Source organism: Coptis chinensis, chromosome 5 (genome assembly GCF_015680905.1).
Source record: "Coptis chinensis isolate HL-2020 chromosome 5, ASM1568090v1, whole genome shotgun sequence".
NCBI classification, from domain to species: Eukaryota; Viridiplantae; Streptophyta; class Magnoliopsida; order Ranunculales; family Ranunculaceae; genus Coptis; species Coptis chinensis.
The window spans coordinates 64,050,699-64,073,933 of NC_141460.1; the positions used below are offsets into that span (position 1 = coordinate 64,050,699).

The 23,235-nt window shown below is 40.1% G+C and overlaps 3 protein-coding genes and 1 pseudogene across 7 annotated transcripts; all 4 read left to right on the forward strand.

Annotated features, from left to right (window-relative positions):
• The first annotated feature begins 36 nt into the window (after positions 1-36).
• LOC147498312 (uncharacterized) lies at positions 37-780 on the forward strand. The gene has a single exon (XM_086563207.1). It carries the CDS (start codon positions 37-39, stop codon positions 778-780), a length of 744 nt encoding a protein of 247 aa, XP_086419333.1.
• Positions 781-11,002: 10,222 nt separating this feature from the next.
• LOC147498313 (uncharacterized) lies at positions 11,003-11,578 on the forward strand. Its single transcript, XM_086563208.1, has one exon. It carries the CDS (start codon positions 11,003-11,005, stop codon positions 11,576-11,578), a length of 576 nt encoding a protein of 191 aa, XP_086419334.1.
• Positions 11,579-12,536: 958 nt separating this feature from the next.
• LOC147498314 (7,8-epoxymelianol synthase CYP88A154-like) lies at positions 12,537-15,983 on the forward strand (annotated as a pseudogene).
• Positions 15,984-17,062: 1,079 nt separating this feature from the next.
• Positions 17,063-23,124, forward strand: LOC147498315 (small multi-drug export protein). 5 transcript variants are annotated; one of them, XM_086560339.1, is made up of 4 exons: positions 17,069-17,719; positions 18,182-18,470; positions 22,706-22,778; positions 22,888-23,124. In XM_086560339.1, exons 1-4 carry the CDS (start codon positions 17,160-17,162, stop codon positions 22,917-22,919), a joined length of 954 nt encoding a protein of 317 aa, XP_086416465.1. In that variant the 5' UTR covers positions 17,069-17,159; the 3' UTR covers positions 22,920-23,124. The 5 variants fall into 5 exon arrangements, with proteins under 5 accessions (XP_086416464.1, XP_086416465.1, XP_086416467.1 ...); XM_086560341.1 differs by having other exon boundaries at positions 22,725-22,778; XM_086560342.1 differs by having other exon boundaries at positions 22,732-22,778.
• Positions 23,125-23,235: the final 111 nt, after the last annotated feature.

Consider the following 23,235-nt stretch of genomic DNA (forward strand, 5'->3'; position numbering starts at 1 on the left):
GGCGTTGAATAGGTTCATTTCCAAATCATCTGACAAATGCAGGCCGCTATCCGACTGTTGAGAAGTACTCTGGATTTCTTATGGACCGCGGAGTGTGAAGAGGCATTTCAGGAGTTGAAGGGGTACTTGGGCAAGACACTTTTATTATCTCGACCAGAAGAAGGGGAGAAGTTGTACTTGTACTTGGGGGCCTCCGAGTATGCGGTAAGTTCGGTATTGGTCCGCCTCGTGGACAAGGTGGAGAAACTGGTGTATTTTCAAAGTAAAACATTACTGGACGCAAAGACGCGGTATAGCAGAATCGAGAGGTATGCCCTGACACTAATTTTCTCGGCTCTGAAGCTGAAGCCCTACTTCGAGTCTCACTCCGTCGTAGTGTTCACAAACCTACCTCTCAAACAGGCATTAAGGACCGAGAGTTCTGGGAGAATGTTGAAATGGGCAGGGATGCTTAGCACGTATGAGATACAATATCAAGTAAGGACCGCAAAGAAGGCGCAAGCAGTGGCAGAATTTCTAGCAGAGTTCCCCGCTGAGGATCCCAATTGGGGAGAAGAGATGGTTATGGAACCAGAGAGAGATGTGGAGCCCAACTTGCTGGACCCTTGGGATAAGAGAAATGGATGGAGGGTATTCGTGGATGGGTCGACCACTGACGAAAGCAGCGGCATAGGGGTGATGTTGGTTACACCCGATAACCATAGAATAGAGCTAACTACAAAGTTGGGTTTTGCGGCATCCAGTAATGAAGAAGAGTATGAGGCAGTGATGCGGGATTGAGGATGGCCGAGGATCTGGGGGTCAAAGAACTGATAGTGTACTCAGATTCGAATCTCGTGGTTTGCCAAGTTAATGGTGGGTTCGCAGCTCGATGCTCGAGAATGGCAAAGTATCTGAAGGTAGTGCACGAGAGGTCCAGCAAGTTCGCAAAGATTCAATTTGTTCACCTGGGTCGCGGAGAGAATAGACACGCAGACGCGTTGGCATATGTGGCGGCAGCCATGCCGGGGTCAGAGGAAAGGACGATACGGGTAGGAAGATTGGACAAGCCTAGTACAAAAGAGGTGGTAGAGGTGTATCAGGTTACTGAGGAGGAAGAGTGTTGGATGGATCTCATTAGAAATTTCTTGGGGGGAAGGGAGGTGACAGACAAGAAAGAAAAGAGAAGGTTGGAACAGAATTCCCAAAGGTACGTCCTAGTGGAAGGTGAATTGTACCAAAAAAACTTTAACGGGCCCTTGTTAAAATATCTAGGGCCACGGTCGGCTGCAGAGGTGTTGGGAGAATTACACGAAGGTGACTGTGGGAGCCATTCGGCGGAAAGGACCACCGCGCACCGACTGTTGACGCAGGGTTACTTTTGGCCCCATATGAAGAAGGACGCGGTGGACTTCGCCAAGAAGTGCGACAAGTGCCAGAAGTTCTCATAACGGATATTCGCACCCACGAAATCCCTGCATAATGTATCGAGTCTGTGGCCATTTGCCATGTGGGCTATGGATATTGTGGGACCGTTGCCCATGGCAAGCGGTAAGAGAAGATACATGTTGGCAGCCACATACTACTTTACTAAATGGATTGAAGCCATCCCTTTGCAGCAAGTCAAGGAAGTGCAAGTGATTAAGTTTCTATGGGACAACATCATATGTCGGTTTGGGTTGCCGTATGCTATCATCGCAGATAATGGGACACAATTCACGGGAGCTAAAGTGGCAGCTTTTCTACAGGCCTACAAAGTGAAACAAGGATTCTTAGCCCCTTACAACCTAGAGGACAACGGACAGTTAAACCATGTGCTCTGGGCTTACCGAACCACCCCGCGGACGAGCACCCAGGAGACATCATTTGCTTTGGCATACGGAGTGGAAGCCGTGATTCCTTCAGAGATGATCATGACTACAATGAGATCCAGGGCTGTGGAGGATGGGTCGAATTGGCTCATATTGGCAGGTGACTTGAACCTGGTAGAAGAGAAAAAAGACTCAGCTCGCATCCGACTGGAGGAATATCACGGAAGATTACAGAGATAGTACAACAAAAGGGTCAGGCCACGGCGTTTCAAGATAGGGGAGTTGGTGCTGCGTCGGGTGACTCCAAGTACAAAAGAAGAGAAGGATGGGAAGTTAGGCCATAACTGGGAGGGGCCATACACCGTGGTAGAGTCGGGAGGGTCAGGAACTTACAAATTGCAGACCATGAAGGGTAAACGGATAGGGAAGCCATGGAATGTAAGACTGTTAAAAAAGTTTTACAATTGAATGTAAGGAAATCCTGAGCAATGTAAGGAGGTCCAAAATAGAGGACGACAGTTGTAGGTAAATGTATAAAACCTCAGCACTTTTGTGAATGGAATTGTGTTTGTCATCTGCAATATTTTAGGGAAGAGTATAAACCGTGTACCAGCAGAGCGAGAAGAGACGCATGGGGCAATAGAATTCCCCACAACAGGTATAAGAGCCTGAGCGAGCCGCGGAGTGGGATGAGCCCTCTGCGGATCAGAGATGTCAGAGACACGTGCTGCAATAGAGTGCTCCTAATAGGTGTAAGAGCCTGATAAGCTGCGGAGTGGGATGGGCCCTCCGCGGATCAGAGATGTCAGAGACACGTGGGGCAATAGAGTGCTCTAAACAGGTGTAAGAGCTTGATGAGTCGCAGAGTGGGATGAGCCCTCCGCGGATTAGAGATATCAGAGACACGTGGGGCAATAGAGTGCTCCCAACAGGTGTAAGAGCCTGAGCGAGCCGCGGGGCGGGATGAGCCCCTTGTAGATCGGAGATGTCAGAGACACGTGGGGCAATAGAGTGTTCCCGACAGGTGTAAGAGCCTGAGCGAGCCACGGGGCGGGATGAGCCCCTCGTGGATCAGAGATGTCAGAGACACGTGGGGCAATTGAGTGTTCCCGATAGGTGTAAGAGCATGAGCGGGCCGCGGGGCGGGGTGAGCCCCTTGTGGATCAGAGATGTCAGAGACACGTGGGGCAGTAGAGTGTTCCCAACAGGTGTAAGAGCCTGAGCAAGCCGCGAGGTGGGATGAGCCCCTCGCGGATCAGAGATGTCAGGCGTAATATAGCGTATTCAACAGGCGCAGGGGCCTTATGGGCCCCGTGGACCAGAGACGCAAGAGACATGGGGGCAAAGAGAGTGTCCTCGACCTGTTTCAGAACGTCTCAGGGGAAGAGGCTGCGGAGGGGGTGAGCCCTTCGCTGACGCTAAAGAAGAAGAGAGCTTGGAGAAGAATCGAAAAGGAAGCAAAGATTTGGATAAAGAGAAAAGTTGTGGATCAAACTGATAAGAAGCCTTAAATGATAAAAAGATAATAGTATAACATACAAAACCCAAAATATCATGTTAAAGAGGAAGTATGACCAACAACAGGGCTAGGAAAGCAAAAATGTCTTATTACAACACAATAGTCACTAAATCATTTCGAAACAGACTCATTGACAGGCAACACATCAGAGGGCAATTGAATATTGGTAGCAATGACATCTTCAGAGGTTTCTGCGGAGCGAGACGCGGCAGCTTCCAAGGTGGTACGTTCCTCCGACTCCAGTTGCGCGGAAATGACCTCTTGAGTCGGCAAAACATCCCCGGTGGCCTCAGGGGGGTCAGGCATTGGAGTGGCAAGCTTTTTTAGGAGAAGGAGGCCTTCTTGGGTGAGCCTATCCATTGCTTCTTGGAGTTTCCTGGCCACCCTCTTGTCGGCCAGAAGCTTGAAGCGGTCGCGGAGTGTATTCATGTCGGACAAGTTCTTTTGCGACTTGGTGGCACAGGCCTCCTGATGCTTCTATTTGAGTGCCTCCAGGGCCTCCTGATGGGTGTTGGGCCATAGATTCCAAGTTGAGCTGATGGTGCTGGAGAAGGGAATCCCGTTGCTGGCTTAGACGGTCATTGACTTGGTCCATGTACCTTTGATGAGAACTCTTCGTGGTCTGGAGCTCATCTTGAGCCTTGAGTTTGGCCAAGTTGGCAGCCGCTAACTCGGATTGAAGGCCCACATAGGCCGCTCTCAAGCCCAGGGGGCCGTCCAACTCCCTCTCCAAGGCAGACAGCTTGTTTCTGACGCTGACCAGGCCGCGGATCAGAAAAGAGATGTCCAAGCTGACCTGAGACCCAAGGGAGAAGGTAAAAAAATAAAATAAAAATGCACCCTTTCCCAGTTAGTGTACAACGAAGTACGATGCGAATCGAACGTGCCTCCATCTGCATACACAATGTCCCGGGGCAAATGAGAGTTGTAAAACAAGGAGGAGGCAACCGTGGTATTGTCCAGAGTAGAGTCGTCAATATTTACTCGGCGGTTGCGCACCTTGAAGGCGGGGCAAAATTCTTCTGCAGTAGAAAGGTCGGATGCGGGGCATCTGTGGGTGCGGGCGCGGAGGCGGGTTCCTTGCCAGCCCGACGAAAGGGGGGTGATGAAACGGCAGGAGGCCGGGTTGAAAGGTTGAGTGCAGGGTCTCCCGATGCAGGGGCTTGTTGTGTGGAGAGGTCGGGCTCTGCAGAGCATGAGGTCCGCAGCTTCTTAAAAGGCGGCTGTTCAGTGGAAGTCCGTACCTCGGTGGAGGGAACCTCAATGACCGTTTCATCATCAGAGTCGCTGTCAAACAGCTTCTGCTTGTGAACATCCATGTCTTCAGTAGGAGAGTTATGGTATTGATTGTCCTAGTAAGAGATAGAGCGGAATAAGTGGACGCCTTCTGGAGCAGAGGAGGTGGGAGTGTCTTGAGATCTGCGGGAGACGGGTGGAGGGGTAGCGAACCTGGTTCGTTTGTGGCATGGTGCGTGGGAGTGTGACCTTTGCTTGGGGGATGCTCGGGGTTTACGTTCTTTTGGAGGGGGAGGGCGATAAAAAGGAGCTGATAAACTGCTTATGTGGTATAGTTCGGGAACTTGCAGTAGTGGGGTCGCAGTGGTAGGATGAATACCCAGGTGTGCAGCTTGGTCAGGTCTGATGTCGCGGAGTCTTTGGAAGATAGGATTTGAAATACCAGAGTAGATTTGGGACTTGGAATCTGACCGCCACCCTACACAAGCAAGAGAAACCACAGTTAGGAAAAAGTGGAATAATACATCAGGAGAGAAGGGGAAAACCGAGATACGCACCGCGTGATTTGAAGGCGAGATGGTTAAGAGTTAAATCGTCAGGAAGATCTGCGGATAGGAATTGGCCCGACACGTACAACAGGTAGTGGTGCCATACTTTATCCGAGGTGGTGACATGAAGTAGGAAGGTCTTCTTGCAAGGACGCACACAGAAAGACTGGAGTTTGCAGAATACATAATTATGCAAAAGTTCCCTATGCCTTGGCAGGGAGGAATGTGGAAATGATTACATACCTCGACGTCTAACAAAGTGAGAGGTAGCCGCAAGCCGGCTACGATCTGGCCCACGGTGACTACAAGGTATCCCGGACGTCGGGGAACCATATGAGGGTAGTAAGTGATAGCGGGCACGTGCTCTAAAACTATGTCGGCCGGAATACCGTAGGCAGCCCTAATTGCAGCCAAATTAGGTTTATGGCATCAAGAAGGGGGCGACAATAAGGAGGTCGGACGGCCAGAGGTTGAAGGGACTGCAACAGGAACCGGAGGGGGCGGTGACGCTACCCCACCGGATTGGGAAGACAAGGGGTCAGTATACTCATAAACCAACATCGAGGGAAGACGAACAGGCTCGAGAAGTTGAATATTTCAAATAAAAGCGAAAACTAAAGAGATTCAAGCACAGAGAAACTTACCAAGGAAAGCTAGTAGGGAAGTGTGTTGCCCAGGTAGAATGCTCAAGGAAGAAGAAGTTCACCGAGAAAAGAAAGGGAAGGTAATCACGAGCTGGATGTTGGCCGGAGTGAAGAAAGAGAGCAATGTGGAAAAGAAAAGAACTGAAAGGAAATGGGGGAGATGAAATGGGAGAGGAAGAGGAAGGAGAAAGGATTATATAGGGGAGGGGTAAAAGCGTAGTTTTGAGGAGGTAGAAAGACTGAAGGGATTGGGGGTAGAAGGGTAATTGCAGGGAATAAGGAAATCGAGGCAACAAGACAGCGAGCCAGCCTAAAAGAGACACTTGGCAGCACGAAGTACGAGAGGCGGCGGAGAACACGCATGATGAGTACAATCACTCTCCCACGCAACCCCAAGAGTGGGTAGAAAAAGTGCACAGAAAACGAGGAGAAGTAGGTTCTCGACCTCGGGTCCATAATTAAGACCGCGGAATCGAGAAGGGGAATTTGTATGGGCCCAATTATGAAAAGGATGCCAGGTCAGCGGACATCATATGGGAGGCAGAGTAATATGATAGAGCAGGAGCATAGGAACCGAGCCAGGGAAAGGACCAGGTCAGCGGGACACCGAATGAGGTGCATCTTAGTAAGGTAAACTGGGAAGTATGCGATCCTAGCCGAGAAACCCTAGATCGCGGACGTGGCAAGTGTACGGCAGGAAGGGGATCAGTCGGATGGGAAGACAGCTAGATGGTCAGGAAGTGAGAGGAAGTGGGTATAAAGAGAAGGAGATAGGAAGAGAAAAGGGAGGCCGCACAGTGAAAGGGAGAGAGAGAGAAAGAGAGGGTTGTAAGTCCATCACTTCTCATTGATAGAACAGTTGAGTTTTTAGGTCAATACATCTAGTGTTTAATCAAACTTACAAATGTAAAACTATCACAGGAAAAGTCGATCAAGTTGGTTGAACAACCGGTTGTATTATGGAAGAGTTGGCTTGTACTAATTTATGTAGTTTTTGGCTTACTGAAATAAACAAAAAAGGGATCAATTATGGATAGGACCTTGGTGGATTTGAACCACCATCTCTTGAGATGTATTTACACACTCAAGTGCTCTTCCATTGAGCTAAAGATCCACTTTAAGACACTCAGAAGCATAATATGCACCACCCACTCTTAATTCATGACAACAAAAAACCAAAACAATATAAAAGGAGCATTTTTCTCTTATCATGCAACCATTTCCTATTTAAACTAAGTAACCAACACCTTATAAGAAACGGGTATGGTAACCGTTTCTTATTTCCTATGAGTTATGCATTTCAATCATTTCTTAAACCCTTAATAAGAGACATGACAAGCATAACTCATAACCTCAAATGAGAGCGCCAATGACTTAAGGCCTCCAGAACCCTCATATCACTACACCGAACATTTAAAACAAAGATGTGCTAAATATATCAAGATTAATAGTGACCAAAAAATTTGAAGTAGCAGTACTTTGACTAAAGTGGTTTGTCGACTAAAATCAATACCCTTTTACACCTAACTGGATAAGGATTTGCAGTGGTGATCCCCCAAATCAATTCATCTAAGAAATGCACAGACTTAATGACTGCTAATTAGTGAACAACTCACATTTAAAAAAGAAGTGAGATGACTTAATACCAAACAGATAGACTCATTATTACGAAGCAATATACAGGAGATCGACGTCGCTATCTTTATAGTCGAATCAACAACACTTTAAGTCGAAATCAAGAACACTTAAAAAGCCATAAAAGTGAAAATCAAGAGATTACAAAGTTACTACTGAACCCTAGCTTACATATATATAAAACTAAAAGTACTTTCAAACCAATTACTTGGGATGTGATAAGAGCCCAAAACTGTAGTTTAACCCCTTAATAATATTACATTTAGACCAATTATATATATAATAATAAGAGTTAGTATTATTTACGTGCTTTTATGTATTTCAGGTCTTGGAGTCAAATATGTAAATAAATATGTCACTTTTGAGAAATGAGCAAATGTTGGTTGCTAAGAAGTTCTATGGTTAAAGCCCAAATTTCAAGGAGAAAAAGCCTTTTTAAAGCCTAGTCAAAGCTGAAAAGTCAAAGTCAACGCGGGTAGAAAAAGAGCAGAAAAGTAAATAGAATTTCCGTAGGCCGTATCTTTGGACTCAGACCTCGGAATTGGGCCTATTATATGTCAAAACGACTGGCTCGGAAAGAGTTTTTTAATGGTCTAAACTTTAACCCAATAAGAGCAGTAAAAGTGGACAAAAAGGGTGTTGAAGTAATTTCACACAGAGAAACCCTTTTTGGACATATGTAATTAGGTTTTGGGCTTGATTTTATGGCCCAAAACATGGCTCCAAAGTCCATGCACGAAATTGTAAACCTAACCCTCTCTTATATAAAGAGGTTTAAGGCTAAATAAAACTTGGCTACTCCCCTATTTAGTTTAGAATAAATTAAGGTTTTCTCTCTCTCTCTCTCTCTCTCCTTTTTAGTTTAAGTTAGGTTTAGTTAATTAATTTAGTTTGTAGCCTCCATTAGAACCTTTTAATAAAAGTTTTAGTTTATTCAATCCAAGTATCTTTAATAAATTAGTTCTTCATTATGTCTTATTCTTTCTATTATTATGTTCATGATAGTCCCATAATTCTTAGCTAAATTCCTATTAGAGGGAGTTTGAATGAAGCTTTGAGAGAAATTGATTTGTTACTATAGATTTGTTGTTTAGGGTTTTAAGTTTAGGTTTTTCTTGACTTAGAGATAAGAAGAGTTTAACTTAAAATAGAGAATAGTGAGTTTGCCATGAGAATAGGAATAAGCTTTCTCTCATGCTAATTAGTTTATGACTAGAGATAGTATAAAGTAATTAGGGATCATTAAAGGTCTAGTCTTTATATTTTAACCTTGTGTGAGAATATCTAGACTAGGGTTTTCTATTCAAATCTATGCTAGCATGTTAAGAAATTAAAAGTGGATTTCAATCTCTCTCTAGTTTTCTCCATATTTGATTCATCTATATTTAATTACTTTAGTTAATATTAGTATAAAATCAATTGATAGTATAATCGTAGTGTATAAATCTCACAACATAATATTACTCTCACCATTGTTTCTTTGTGTTTGATTAATTTGATTCTATTTAGTCTTGGTAGTTTATGAGTGGAACGAATCCTGACTCTTTATATATTACTTCATTATTATTTGAGAGTAGGAATATTGATATAAGCACTTATTTAGTTAATTGATTATTTGTGTTTACGCATAGATCGTTAGTTTAACATAAATTGGTGAATATCAGGATGCAGTTTTGGTACTTTTCTCCCCACCATCATTGAAAAACAAATGCCCATCTTTAACAAAAGTCACATCATCTTGTAATACTTTCCAAGAGACAGTAATGAATGATAAATATCTCACATCTCTTGCAGGTAGTTTCAGCAAAAGCTTGTAGATTTTTTTTCTTTTAAAAAAGGTCCCCTGTACTCATACTTGGTAAAACTGACTCTTTCTATTTTACTCTTTGTACTCATATTTGCCTAAAACGCAAAGAATAAAAAATTGTGAAAACTTGATATAAATAATAACATGAACAACCTCACAAAACACAAAATGAAACCAATACCATATACCTGCATAAATTTTTATTGCCATTTCACCTTCTTTATCTCTCACCAAATCAGACTTGAATTAAGCAAAGCCAGCAAGAAAACCTGGTCAATTCCTCGCAATAAAACCAAACACTGTATTGTTAATTTGAAAAAGAACAATCAAATTTAAAAATTTGTCTTAACGTATGATTAATTACTATGAAAATGACAACATATACTTTCGATTTCCACGACCAATAGATATTTAGTGTATTGATATTAGAACTTCGAATGGTAAACAAATGATGTTAGGAGGATTTTAGCTTTGACTTCTACGCTATGGATACTTGGTATACAAAATTAAGGAACTTTATAGGCCAAAATAAAGTAAAAATGAGATGTTATGCAGGAATTAATGTTATCTAGCGTTGCCAGGATGCATGCTAGAGAGATAGATGAGTGAACATCACCTTTTCACAGTGAACTTATATATATATTTTTACCGTCTAAGGGAGCCATTTAACAAAACTTTAAGATGTCAAAAAACAAAAAAAAGTAATATTATGATAGTAGTATTATTACAATAATCCCCGTGTTTAGGTAGCACCAATGGCTATGGAGGGATTGGAGGCATGCCCAAAATCTCCTTGGAAGGTAGATCATATTAGGAGTCCAGGAAACAATTTTACTAATTCCAAATTCAAGCAATTAGCAAACTAATAATCGATGTTCATTGCCAAACCCATTGTAAACGTTATATGTACCTAATAGAATGTAAATATGGCAACATGCAGAGTTCTTTTGAGATGTGGATAAGAATACAAGGAACCTTACTTGAGAGTCATTAGACCCCAAAAAATAGGGTAGAAGATCTTAAGAATTGCTTCAAACCGCGGGGAGTGCCCACTGGTATATCGTATAGCAGTCAAGCTTATAAACAACACTGAAAAAGAATTACACTAATCCTAAAAAAAAAAAAAATCTCAAATGCACCCTAAAACCACATGCTGTTAGTGGCAAAAAATATTTACCTTATCATTATGCAATTGTCACCTTTGAGCCTTTGTACAGTAACCTAACATCCAGGAAAATTAATATATCTTAAACCTCCAAACCTAGAATTCAACAAAAGAATTATAGTAAATACATTTTTAGTAAGTCAATACTTCACATAAATAAGGGTTTCAACCATTGTCATACACTGTGGCATAGTAGCTTTGAAAAACATATAACAAATATAAAGTAAGACAGTGGAGGTTTTCAAGTTGTCCAATGCCTTCACCAAATAAACAAATATAAATAATAAGTAGTTCATAACTGAATTAAATATATACAAACAATGGCAATACCTATAACATATATGTGGATAGTGAATTTAATATAAAGAACTCAATCTGAGGCCTTAGGCAACCTTAAGTTATCGGGGGGGGGGGGGTTGTTGAAAGGGAACCTTAAGCTATGCCTAGTTGGTCTTCTCATTCCATGCAATCCCATTAAACCAATATAGAAGGCCGATTGTTAAAACACTATGGAATGCCGGTGTGGTGCATATCACGGTGCAGGTGTGGAAAACTAGAAACAATTTTTTTTTTTGAAGAGAGACCTTTCAATAGAGATTGATTCAAAAGAGATATTCTTAAGGAAGTGAAAATAGCATCGTGGCTGTCCAAAGCCACTATGCATAATACTGTGCATGAACTGGCATTCCTTCATAAATTGGGGGTCACTTGCAAGCATGCAGTAGCTCCTATAATCAAAGAGGTCAAGTGGATCCTACTAGAGGACGAGGAGATAAAAGCCAACACTGACGACTCCTCTATTGGCAACCCAGGCAATGGAGGTGCGGGTGTTCTCTTTAGGGATAAAGAAAATAAGATACTAGGTGTTCTTGCACAAAGGCTTGGTGTAGCAACAAACTTTGAAGCAGAATATTGGGCAATCATCTTGGCAGCAGAACATGTTGTGCATAGAGGATGGCTGAAGTTATGGATAGAATGTGATTCATCGGCCGTGGCTCAAAACCTTTTGTGGGAGAACACGCCATGGAAGATCAGAGCAAGATGGAAAATAACCACTTCAAAACTTAGCTCCTGGAGAATAACCCATACCTTTCGCGAAACTAACTTTGGAGCTGACACTGCAACAAGGCTTGCTACAACTCTTGATAATAGACAACCTGTTTGGAGTGACATTCGACCAGGTTTTGTTCCTAGAGTGGAGTGCCCCTTTCGATCCTATTTTAGATTATGTTAAGTCAGAAGCAATATAATCTTATTATCTCTCTTTAACACATTCTTTTATTCGTAATACAACTCTTTACTTGCATGCAAAAAAAAAAAAATACAACTCTTTACTTGCGTGAAAAAAAAAAAGGCTAAAGAGGCTCGAAAGCCCTTACCATTTTGTACAATAAATGCAATTAAAGAAATCACAATATATGGGAAAAAAATTGCAACAGAAGGATTAAAGAATAAAGGCCAAAGAAGAATAAGGATTAATAATAAACCGATCCGGAAGATGGCTATTTCATGTTGTTTGCCTCTTCGCAGTGTTTCACCAGTCGTTTTGGCAATGATATGATATACATGTTTGCATCTCAAGTTATGTTAAGATATACAAAGTGCAACCTCACATTGACATTTTTCTTGAGGTAATTGATACTGTTGAAGACCGACATTTCCTTCAGATGCCGCACCTAGCTAGTTGTTGGGTTTCATTCCGTCTCTCAAGCAATAATGTTCATGATTCAATCTAGATTGGTTTGCCCTTTGCAATTTTAGATAACTACAATTTTATGACAATGGACATTCCGTTAGATGCTATTTTATGTTCCCAAATTTTAATAAAATAATGCGGCTATTTCATCACCATAAAAAACACAATTTTCAATCTAAGTTTTCCAATTTATACTGATAAGATAAACAATCCGGTGTATCCAGTTTTAACTTAACACGAAACTACGTACACATTTCTAGTTTGAGTAAACAAATTTCATTATTGAGGGAACAGTTCTCTAAATGAAGGGCAGGATTTGATAACCAACTATTTAGGGGGATAACTATCTACTTTGGGCCGACAAAACAAAGCTCAGCACCTTGTCCGATTGCTCCAATCTTACATGGGAATCTGCCATATGGAATCAACGTACACAAGTACATTGACTTATATAAGGACAACTACTTCACAGAAGGAGTGTGAAAGAGAGTGATAGATGGAGAGTACACTATCTTTGGCTATTGTTTTTGGTGTTTTACCTTGGCTTTTATGGCTATTATGGTCATGGAATGAATTCAAGTTTGCAAGTCCTATTAATGCTGGCTCTACTAAACTTCCTCCTGGTCATATGGGCTTACCTTATATAGGAGATATGCTCAGTTTCCTTTGGTACTATAAAATAGTGTGCCGCCCTGATGACTACATCCATTCCAAGCAAAAACGGTATGTGATGGCTCTTAACTTTGCCATGAAGTACCTGTACTGTGTGTTATTCCCTTTTTTCGTCTACATTCTGAGTTCTGAAACAAATTTTCAGTGACAAAGCGAGCATACAAAATTAATTTAAAACCCACTACATGTCATACGTGCAAATGCTCGCTTTAAAATTTTGTAAGTAGTTTACACTTTTAATATTAAGTACACTAACAGTTCTTGTTTCTTGTGTAATTGATATGATGGTCAGTTACGGTGATGGAGCAGGAGTGTATCGTACTCACCTCTTCGGGGCTCCATCAATTATTAGCTGCTCATCTGAGTTTAACAAATTTGTCTTTCAAACGGAAGAACTGTTCTCGATGGCATGGCCATCAGCAGAGCTTTTAGGCAAAAATTCTCTTGTAGCAGTAGGTAGTATATCACATACCAAGATGAGGAGCTATGCGTTAGAATAGTTGTATGAACACAGCAACTAAAGTAGAAACGAAGGAAATGCTAAATGAAGAAACAAGCACATCAAGAATCGAATAACCAAGGCGGATTAGGTCAGTCCTTAAGGAAAGATTTCGCCCTTCCAATGGTGCGAAAGGCAACAGTTCCATGGCCACAATCGCCTTCCTCACAGGATTCAATGGTTAATGTTGCACCGACTTTGCACTAGAAACGTACTACCCTCTGTAAGCGAATATAAAACTCTCTTGGCGACGGAAGAAGAGAAGAAGAAAAGGACTGGTTTGAGTTTTTCTTGCTTCTCCGAGTTGAGTTTGAAATGAACGCGATCAAGTCTCTCCTCTATTTATAGAGGTTAGAGGAAGAGAGACCAACTCCTAATAAACACCTGAACTTGCCGCTTTCAAGAAAAAGGCAAAACAAGTTTAGGCTATTGGTCAAACCACTACCCACAACAGTAAGCCCAAGCCCAAGCCCGAACCCTATCCGATGTGGTGGATAACCAATGTGGGACTATCTACTATGCACTAAAGTGGAGACAACACCATTTGTTCATCTCCTCCACTTTGCACACACACACTAGTATTTAGAAATACACAAGAGATTCCAACACTATGTGGCTAATGCAATTAATCAGCCTAATGCCCTCCGCTCAATTAATGTAGTACAACCAGTTATAGTCTCTGCCCTCCGCTCATGGGCAGAGAAAGGCAAAGTAAATGGACTTACTGAGGTCAGGAAGGTGAGATTTATGTGTCATATACTATAGCTATTCCTGGCCTTGAGTACTATGGCATTTAAGCCATTATTTTGATTACAAAATGAAAATACAGTGTAATACTAACTTCTCTGTTCCATGTGCCACAATTAACCTCATCGGCACTATATTTGTCAGCTTTAAAGGGAGTCCCTTGTTGGATACACTCGGTCAGGACTTCGCTGGCCTACTGAAGGGAGTTAGAGCACAACCATCGAAAGTCCCAGGAAGCGCATACTACCATGCAGTTCAGGTTAACTCAAACTTGAATCCACTAACTAATAATTATGTGATTGTTGGTCTAACGAACTATCTTGTATGTTGCATAAAGTATTGGTTTGGAAATATGATAAATTTCATCTTGAATACCTAAAGCCGATATATTGGGCACAAGACTTTTGATTCATAGCCAACTGAAATGAACGCTTGTAGTTGGCAGTGTAGGAAGAGAGTGATGGCAGTTTTCAGGAATGAACTTGAAAAGAGGAAGCAAAGTAGTAATGTGAACGACAAAAAGAATGATTTGATGGAAGGATTGAGGACAATGAAAGATGAGGAAGGGATACTATTAGGTGATGATGAGGTGCTTGATAACATTGCTTCCCTTGTCATAGCAGGCTATGAATCAGCCTCCCTTGCATCAATGTGGGCTCCATAGTCTATACTACCTTTCCAAATCTCCAGATGTGCTTAAAAAGCTTCGAGTACGTAATTACTTTAAATCATAGTCTTAACTAAAACTAAGGTTAGTCATAATAAATGTTTTTAGCTTAACTTCCAATTTATTTTGCTTTTTGTTTTCGAAATTTAAATTACAGGAAGAGAACATGGCCGTGGGCAAAAAAAAATGATCTCATTACAAGGGAAGAACTTGCGCAATTGAAGTACACAAACAAGGTCTATATTCAGTACTATAAATTGATCATAAGGTATTTCTGAATTGATGCGTAGTAGGCCTAATACCAAATTCGGTACCTAATCTGCAGGTGGTAGAAGAAACAGTAAGAATGGCAAACCTTGCAGCTTTACTCTTCAGATGGGTAAAGAAAGATGTTATATACCAAGGTAAGAAACTGAAAATGACAGATGATTAGCCCTACAAAGTGTTACTCCAATTAATTAAAAAAAAAAAGAGTAACAAATCTATCTAATAGTTTTTCACAAAATAAGAGTTCTAATGCCCGCAAGACAAAATCAAAGAACAACGACGTGAATTGGAAACAACTACATTATTAACTTAGTTGGTGGCTACGAAACAACAATGACAATTGGTTTGGTTTGGTTAATTAGTAAGTAACTCTACAAATGTGAGTCACTAACCCGATAATAGAGTATGAGATTTGCATGTCCTTATATGTGCTTGTTGGGGCTTACAGCTACTACCCTTGCTTAATTACCAATTAGTGTGGTACAGTGGCAGTGACTGCATTCTGTCTTGCAGGTTACAAAATACCGAAAGATTGGAGTGTAGTTTTATGCATCCGTCATATTCATACAGATCCGAAAAACTTTGATGATCCCATGACTTTCAATCCAGACAGATGGGATGTAAGTTAACATTTTGGTGGGAGTACTTTATGATTTCTCCTAACTGTTCTTGAACCGAAATTTCACCCTGTTTTTTTTCAGAACCCTCCGAAGCCAGGGACATACCAAGTATTTGGAGGGGGGCCAAGGGTTTGTGCAGGAAACATGCTTGCTAGGATTCAACTTTGCATTTTTCTTCACCATTTGGTCACAGGCTACAAGTAATTAAATGAATCTAATATTGCCATTATTCCTGACATATGTTCTACGTGATTTAAGAGCATCAATAACATTTTTCTTGGTATGGATTGCAGGTGGGAACTAATCAATCCAGATGCAAAGATGGTGTACCTTCCTCATCCAAAACCAGTTGATGGAGTTGAAATTGCAATTAGTGCAATATGATGATATCTTTTAGTTTTCAATCTTGTATTGTTATCGTATTGTATACTATCCAAGCCTGTTTGTCATAATGGTTAAGTCATTTGTATCATAGGGATTGGTTCTTATTGTTTTTTTCGATGATGAAAAAACCAAAAATAAATAATAAAACCAAAAACAAAAGTACGATAAAAATAAACAAGAAACTAAAATTTGGATTAAACATTAGGATGTGTATGTGGTGTTCCAGTGTCGTGCTTTAGAATTAAGACGCAGTACAGATGCATTGACTCCAGTTAGTATGAACGCAACATGCCTATTTCACTGGAATACGAACTGTGCAGTGCAAAACGAAAAACTGGCATTTGCAGTGCAACGTTCATTTTGTGTTGAAAATTTGAAATACCAATCGAACGTGCACTCAAGTTTTTAAAATTATGAAATTCTGGATACAATTAAACCGATTATCAATGAAAAAAAACACACTAAAATAAACATTATTCAAAAATGAAATAAGAAACTAGTTGCAAAGCAAAGGCCATTGAAGGCTATCCATGTCCTGTGGCTGATCAAATTTGGTTAGGGATGGATTCTGGCACAAATAATCTCCCATTTTCACCCATCACCAACTTAATTCGAATCTAAAAGAAACAACTCCAAACTATACATACTTGGTTGACAAATATTATTGGCTGTGAAAATTAGTTTGGAGTTGTGCTCTCACCAATCACGCATCAATCACATATTCTATATTTGTCAACTTCAAGCATCGTTAACATACATAGTGAACTCCTCCCATTGCCCTTTGTATTCTTGCATCCTAACATAGCTCAAATACTCCCAGAGCATGAGTATAATTCTTAAATCTTAAATCTTCTAGAAGACTACACAATATTAACAATAATAATATTTTTGACTTTTTCCTAAGAGTGTTTCTACAGCAACTCACACTTTTGAACCGAATTTGTGAACACACTGACGTGGCAAGTAGAGAGACCTTGATTTTCAGTACTTCTTTGACCAATACACACGCACTCCCTGCCTGATGAGTGCCACGTCAGTGTGTTCACAAATTCGGTTCAAAAGATTCGGTTGCTATAGAATTTTGGTTTTACTAAAGTATTTGATAAAATAAAACATGTTTCAAATATTACTCACCTTAAAACCAAACTCCCAGATGCACACGATCATCATAAAAAGCAAAGGACTGAACCTTCAGAGTGTTTGGAAATGGTAGTCAAAACTTGCAAAACCAACTAAAGCCTCATTTCCCCTTCTTCAACAACAATGTCTTCCATCACAACATCACTATCACCTTCAACTTTCATTTTTACAAAACCCCAACAAAGAAAAAATCCACTTACACTCATCCCCTCCATCTTCTCACACCATCTTCTTTCAAAGTTTCAACCTTTATCAAAAGCTAAACCTTTTCAAACCCATAGTTTCATTCAAAATGCAAAAAGAACAAGTGTGGCTTTAACTATTATTGAAGACAATGATGAAAACAATGAGATATTGAACTTTTTTGATGAAGAACAAAAAGAACAAGTCGGGCCTATTAAGTTTGTGTTATTGGTTTTAGTTTGGGCATCTGTTTCTCTTGTTGCATCAGCTTTTATTGGAAATAATAATGCACATGCTGTTGTTTCTGGTGCTAGTGATTCAATTAGAGCTTCTAGCTTTGGTGTGAAAGTTGCAAGTGCTTTAAGAGGTTCTGGTTGGCCTGATGAGGCTGTTGTTTTTGTACTTGCTACACTTCCTGTTGTTGAGCTTAGAGGAGCTATTCCTGTTGGGTATTGGTTGCAACTTAAGCCTGTGCTTTTGACAGTGTTAGCTGTTCTTGGGTATGCTTTATATGCCCTTTTATGGTTAATCATTGTCTGGTTCGTGATTTTTGCGAAAACCTGGTTAAGAGAATTTCATCTTAATTTGTTCTTCAATCGTATTCTTCTTTACATAAAAAGCTTATATGTTAGTTTGTATAATCAGGATAGCATAATAGTTTTTCCCTATGTGGTTATAACAGTTAATCTGAAGATCGCTCTTTCAGTACGTAGTCTTTTCCTTAATTACTGTGGACTTTAGAGTATTACTAACTCATTCAGGGTTTGTATCTTGTTTAGATGCGAGTCTGCTAAATATTTTCTGAGTGAGATTACTGTAGGGCTTGACCTCCTACTGTATTCCTTGTTTCATCACCTACTTTATGGATTAAAAAAAAGAAAAACTAAGTTCTTTCAATGTAATTGTATGACTTCTCAATATGGTTTTCTTATATTTGTCCCAACTTTTGTGTTGAATTGCAGGAATATGGTTCCAGTGCCCTTGATTATACTCAACCTCAAGAGATTTGCATCACTTCTTGCTCAAAGTAATCCATCTGCCTCCCGGTTCCTTGACCTATTATTCAAAAGGGCCAAAGAGAAAGCAGGACCTATAGAAGAATTCCAATGGCTTGGGCTGATGCTCTTTGTAGCTGTGCCATTTCCTGGAACTGGAGCATGGACAGGAGCAATTATTGCTTCCATACTCGACATGCCATTCTGGTCTGCTGTCTCTGCAAACTTCTTTGGAGTTGTGCTGGCTGGGCTTCTGGTAAACTTACTTGTGAACCTTGGGCTTAAGTATGCCATTGTAACTGGTGTTGTTCTCTTTCTTATTTCAACTTTCATGTGGAATGTCCTCCGAAGCCTTAAAAAGTCTTTGAGCTCATCAAACTGATTTTCTACTTAAATGCAAAATTTTCAGTAGCAATGGTACTCTAGAATCTGTATTCTGTAGATTTATTGCGTTATATACATTTAACTTTTTTTGTATGAATATAGACCTCTTAGAACTCCTTTAATTAGAGCTTTGAGTTGCTATCAACATTAGCCAAATTATAGTTCTTTTCTCTTTTGTAATCCAGACTAGAACCGTTGATTAGGAATTTAATACATCCCCTTTTAGTCAGTTGCGGTCTCATTATGAAAACAATTCATGGTATCTTAGGCAATCTGACATTTTAGGTACAGAGTAGTTCCTTATGACTTTATGGATGAGACATCTAATCAAAGTGGGCATGGTTTTGTGGTTTTTCATTGAAGGAGTCATAAAATCGAAGTGGGCAGGTTATGGATGAGAAGTTCATCTAATATTGTGTGCCAAACGGCTCTTCTCTACTCACCTATGACTAACTTTAAAATCTGAAACCCAGACCTCTATTTTCAGAAATAAGCTTTGTGAGTTTTTTCCATTCCTTTTCCTCTATAAATTCCACTAGATGGTAACTTAAGAGCATAGAACGATCAGGATAACTGAGGCTGGCATGTTTAGCACTTAGCACAGGATTAACTTCAGCAGCAGCTTTTAGCATAATGGATCTTTAAGTTGGTTTGGGCATAAATTCAGCATTCCATCTAATTCCGAGAAGATAAGAACATTAATGAACCAAAGTCCTCAAATTTGACCCCAAGGTTTTTTCTTCTTGGAGTTTATACCTAATCAGCTTTTAGTACTTGGCGTGGCATGTGTTAAATCAATTGAAGAGGGGAGTTGATTTTTTCATTAGTGCCTTGTTGAGAGGCCATAGAACACCTGTGGAGAATATACCTCAGAGAGTTAGTTTTCACTTTTCAGTAAGACGCTTCCGTAGAGATCATAAGTTCATTTTCAGTAAGACACTTCAGCATTCAGATCATCAGGAATGTGTGCATACTCAGAATGAATTGTCTCAAAAGTAATGTTCCTTGAGGTACATCAAATAATTCTTTTAATCTAGTTGAATAGTACGGATGATTTTATACCATAACTTAGGTGATATCCATGATCTGTATTACAGGATTCATTATGATTAGTTAGGCTAATAGTTAAACAGTTCTGTTTTTTAGATCCTCGATATGTAGATGTTATAGTCACACTTTCTGCAATTGATGAAAACAATTCAGTCTGAGTCTATTTTCTCGCTGTTTCTGAAATTCTAAGTCCATTCTTTTTAAAGAAGTAAGATTAGTCTTTTAGTTCACCGAAATATGTGCAAGTAAACATTTTACTTCATATATATGCTATTAATTGGAGTGATCCAGTTCTTACGACAGGCTTGATAGTGTTCTTCACTGAAACTCGTCTAGGGTAAGTAGTCACAGTCTGCAAATCTTTGTCAAGTTTGCGACTCAAAATTCCCTATTTATCAAACTCTTTAATAAACGGCAGTTTTTTGTTTGTCAAGAGTATATAATGGTCAAAAAGTGCTATCAGACACAGCCTTAGAGAGAGTCTTTGGGTAACAGTTAGAGTCCTTAGCTAGCTATCAGATCCTTGAATATTGGGATCTTTATAAACTTTGTAACATTTTTAACTTAAATATTGGCTTCCTCATTCAATAACCGTACAACAAGCTGGTGAGGGATATTCGGTCTTTTCCTAGCTTTATTTTTCATATTGTAAGAAAGGGGGTTCATTCTCCGAGCAAGTCAAGTTTTAGTTTTAGTTTATCCAGCTAGGAACCATGGAGAACATCACTTTCCTTAACAAGTCCTGTGTCTACCCCTCCCACAACATTCCATCCCTTCCGTTACTTGTGAATTGTGATCCCAATCTCCTCTTCATCCAAAAACCTTTTTCAAATCTCCTCTTGATTTTGATCTATATTTTTTTATTTATCGTCAAATTTATGACCACATTTTAGCATCGTAAATCATCTAACCTCCCTCCTGGTCCAGTGCCATGACCTTTCTAAAAATAAACTCCCTGAACTTTTTTAGAAACAAAACGAGGTCCAGATGGATGACAGAGATGAATATCGAGGTTGCATGTATTCGTGTTTATAACAATCATATCATCCCAGTAAAGTGTCCTGAGATTGCTCCAAAGTTCCTGGTAAATCAAAATGCCAAATTTGTGTCAAGGCCTATAACAATGGGAAAGGAGTCTATTAGTCATGGGTTCTTGTCAGTGATTACCGCTCCATGGGTTGAGCAGTTGAACAAGATGAGGGGGGTTGTGGCCTATGAGTTGCTTACTCCAGCTAGACTAAAGTGGTTTCATGGTAAAGAGAGAAGAGGAAGCTGACAACTTTCTTTGCTACAATTATACCCAATGTATGAATTGTAATCTTAACAAAACTAATGGTGGTGTGGTAGTGAATGTAAGAGTTGCCTCTAGGGCATATTATGAAAATGTCAGTAGGAAGCTGATATTTAAGAAGAGGTACTTTGGGGAGGGAAGATGGAGGTCCTAGTATTGAAGAAGAACACGTCAAGGCCTTCTTCAGAGGTCTCTCATACTTTTATGCATATTGTGTATGAGACTACGTCCCTAGTTTAAGCTGGTGAGGTTTAAATAGCCATTAGAGAACATAAAGGCTGCAACAGAGAGCATTAACAAGTACCATGATCCAATAATTGGAAGTAAGATACAACAGTGGAAAAGTGGACGTGATGAATTACATCTCAAGGGGCCTGAGGATTTTATGGATATCCTAATTTCAATTGAAGATGATGGCAAACCATTGCTGTCAACCGAGGAGATCAAGGGTCTAATTGCGCATTCTACATTTTGCACAAGAAACTAATTGGATACAAACTAATATGTTCAAATTGTTTCAGGAATTGGTTTACGCTAGAGTAGATAACACCCCAAATGCCATTGAATGGGTAATTGCAGAGATGGTTAACCAACTGGATATTCCTCATAAATCAGGAAGTGAAATTGACAATGTAGTTGGAAAGGATACGCTTGTGCAGGGGTCTGACATCCCATTGATGTATTATGTTAAGGCTTGTGTCAGAGAAACATTTCAACTGCACCCAGTTGCCCCCTTAACCTTCCACATGTGTCCATTGTTGACACTTGACACCACAGTCGCTAGTTACTTCATTACGAAAGGCAGCTATATTTTGCTGAGTCAAATTGCACCATGTTGAAATCCTAAAGTTTAGGATGAACCACCTAGATTCAAGCCTGAGCACCATTAGAATTTCCATCATGGCTCAGTTGAAGGTAAACTGAATGAATCCGAGCTACGTTTCATATATCCTTCGGTACTAGACGACATGGGCATGACTCTGCACCTTCGATCATCAGTGACTATTATGTCAACAGCTAGGCTTCTTCAAGGATTCGATTGGACAGTGCCACCGTGAATCAAAAACCTATATATCTGCACTGTTCTAAAAATCGGTCTAGGCGGTGCCCAACCGATTCGCCTAGGCCCTAGTCGTTTAAAAAATCGGTGGACCGACTAGGCGGGTCTAGGTGGTCCAGTCAAGTTTTTTTTTTTTTGAATGATTAAATGTCAAAAAATAAAAGCCTGTGTAGGCTTAATATTTGAATGAGTTTAAAAGACTTAAGTCTAATGTAAATTATATGCCACTATAACAAAGAGTATGTTTTTATATGAGGTCAATATTCCTCAACTATTACGCATTTTTGTAATAAGAATATTTGTTTGTGTTTATTTATGGTAAATGATTTTCTTTGTTTCTTGTAGTATATGTGTGTATTACTATATATATTAGGAAAAAAAACCGCCTAGCGCCTAGCCCGTCTAGGCACTATCTAGAAGACCTAGGCGCTCTCCCACCGCCCAACTACCGCCTAGCGTTTTTTAGAACACTGTATGTCTGAAAGAACTTGTGATCTGCTCATGGGTAAACTGTTGCATGGAGCCATGGACATGCTAGACGGCGCTTTCCTCCATATATAAATGTACCCAACGAAATAAAGAAAGCCAGTAGTAGTTTATAATGTTTTTCTATCATCAGTTACTGTAGTAGTGTTTGTAGACAAATAAAATGTAATTAATTTCTTCCTTTTTTGTGTTTTTAATGGAGAAAATTCTTGTTATTTAGTTGTTCTCATCCTCTTCAGTTTTCAGCCTCATTTACCCACGTGTCCCACTGAAGTATAAGAGTGTTTTGCCTGGTAAGCCTCCTACTTAGCCACAAGATGATGTAGGAATCCATTTACGGACATGTTATATAGTGTACTGCACAGTTTATTTTGTGTTATACTAGCATGTTTTGTTGCACAGGAATCGAAATATGGATCGTGTTTAAAAAGTGAAGTTGTCAAGTGAAGACTGTAAGAAGAGCAGTGAAACGAATGCACCCTCATGGAATCTCCACCCTCAAGGAACCTCCACGAAATAAAGGATAGATCTTGTAATTAATCAGTTGATAAACTCCATGATTTAAAATCGAATATGGAAAACACGTAACAACGACTTTACATAAACTCCATGTTTAAAATCGAATGCTGTTTTCATAAATATCGCTTAAGTTTGCCCCATCAAATAATTAAAAAGAATATAGGCCAAGCACAATTATTGTAATCATTTAACAGATATTGCGTAGCTTGTTTTCAGTCAGTCTCTGTCACT

Coding starts and splice junctions, on each gene's coding strand:
- LOC147498312 (XM_086563207.1), top strand. CDS start 37: ATGCAGGCCGCTATCCGACTGTTGAGAAGTACTCTGGATTTCTTATGG.
- LOC147498313 (XM_086563208.1), top strand. CDS start 11,003: ATGCATAATACTGTGCATGAACTGGCATTCCTTCATAAATTGGGGGTC.
- LOC147498315 (XM_086560338.1), top strand. CDS start 17,160: ATGTCTTCCATCACAACATCACTATCACCTTCAACTTTCATTTTTACA. Junction 17,720..18,181: donor ACAGTGTTAGCTGTTCTTGG/GTATGCTTTATA, acceptor GTTGAATTGCAG/GAATATGGTTCCAGTGCCCT.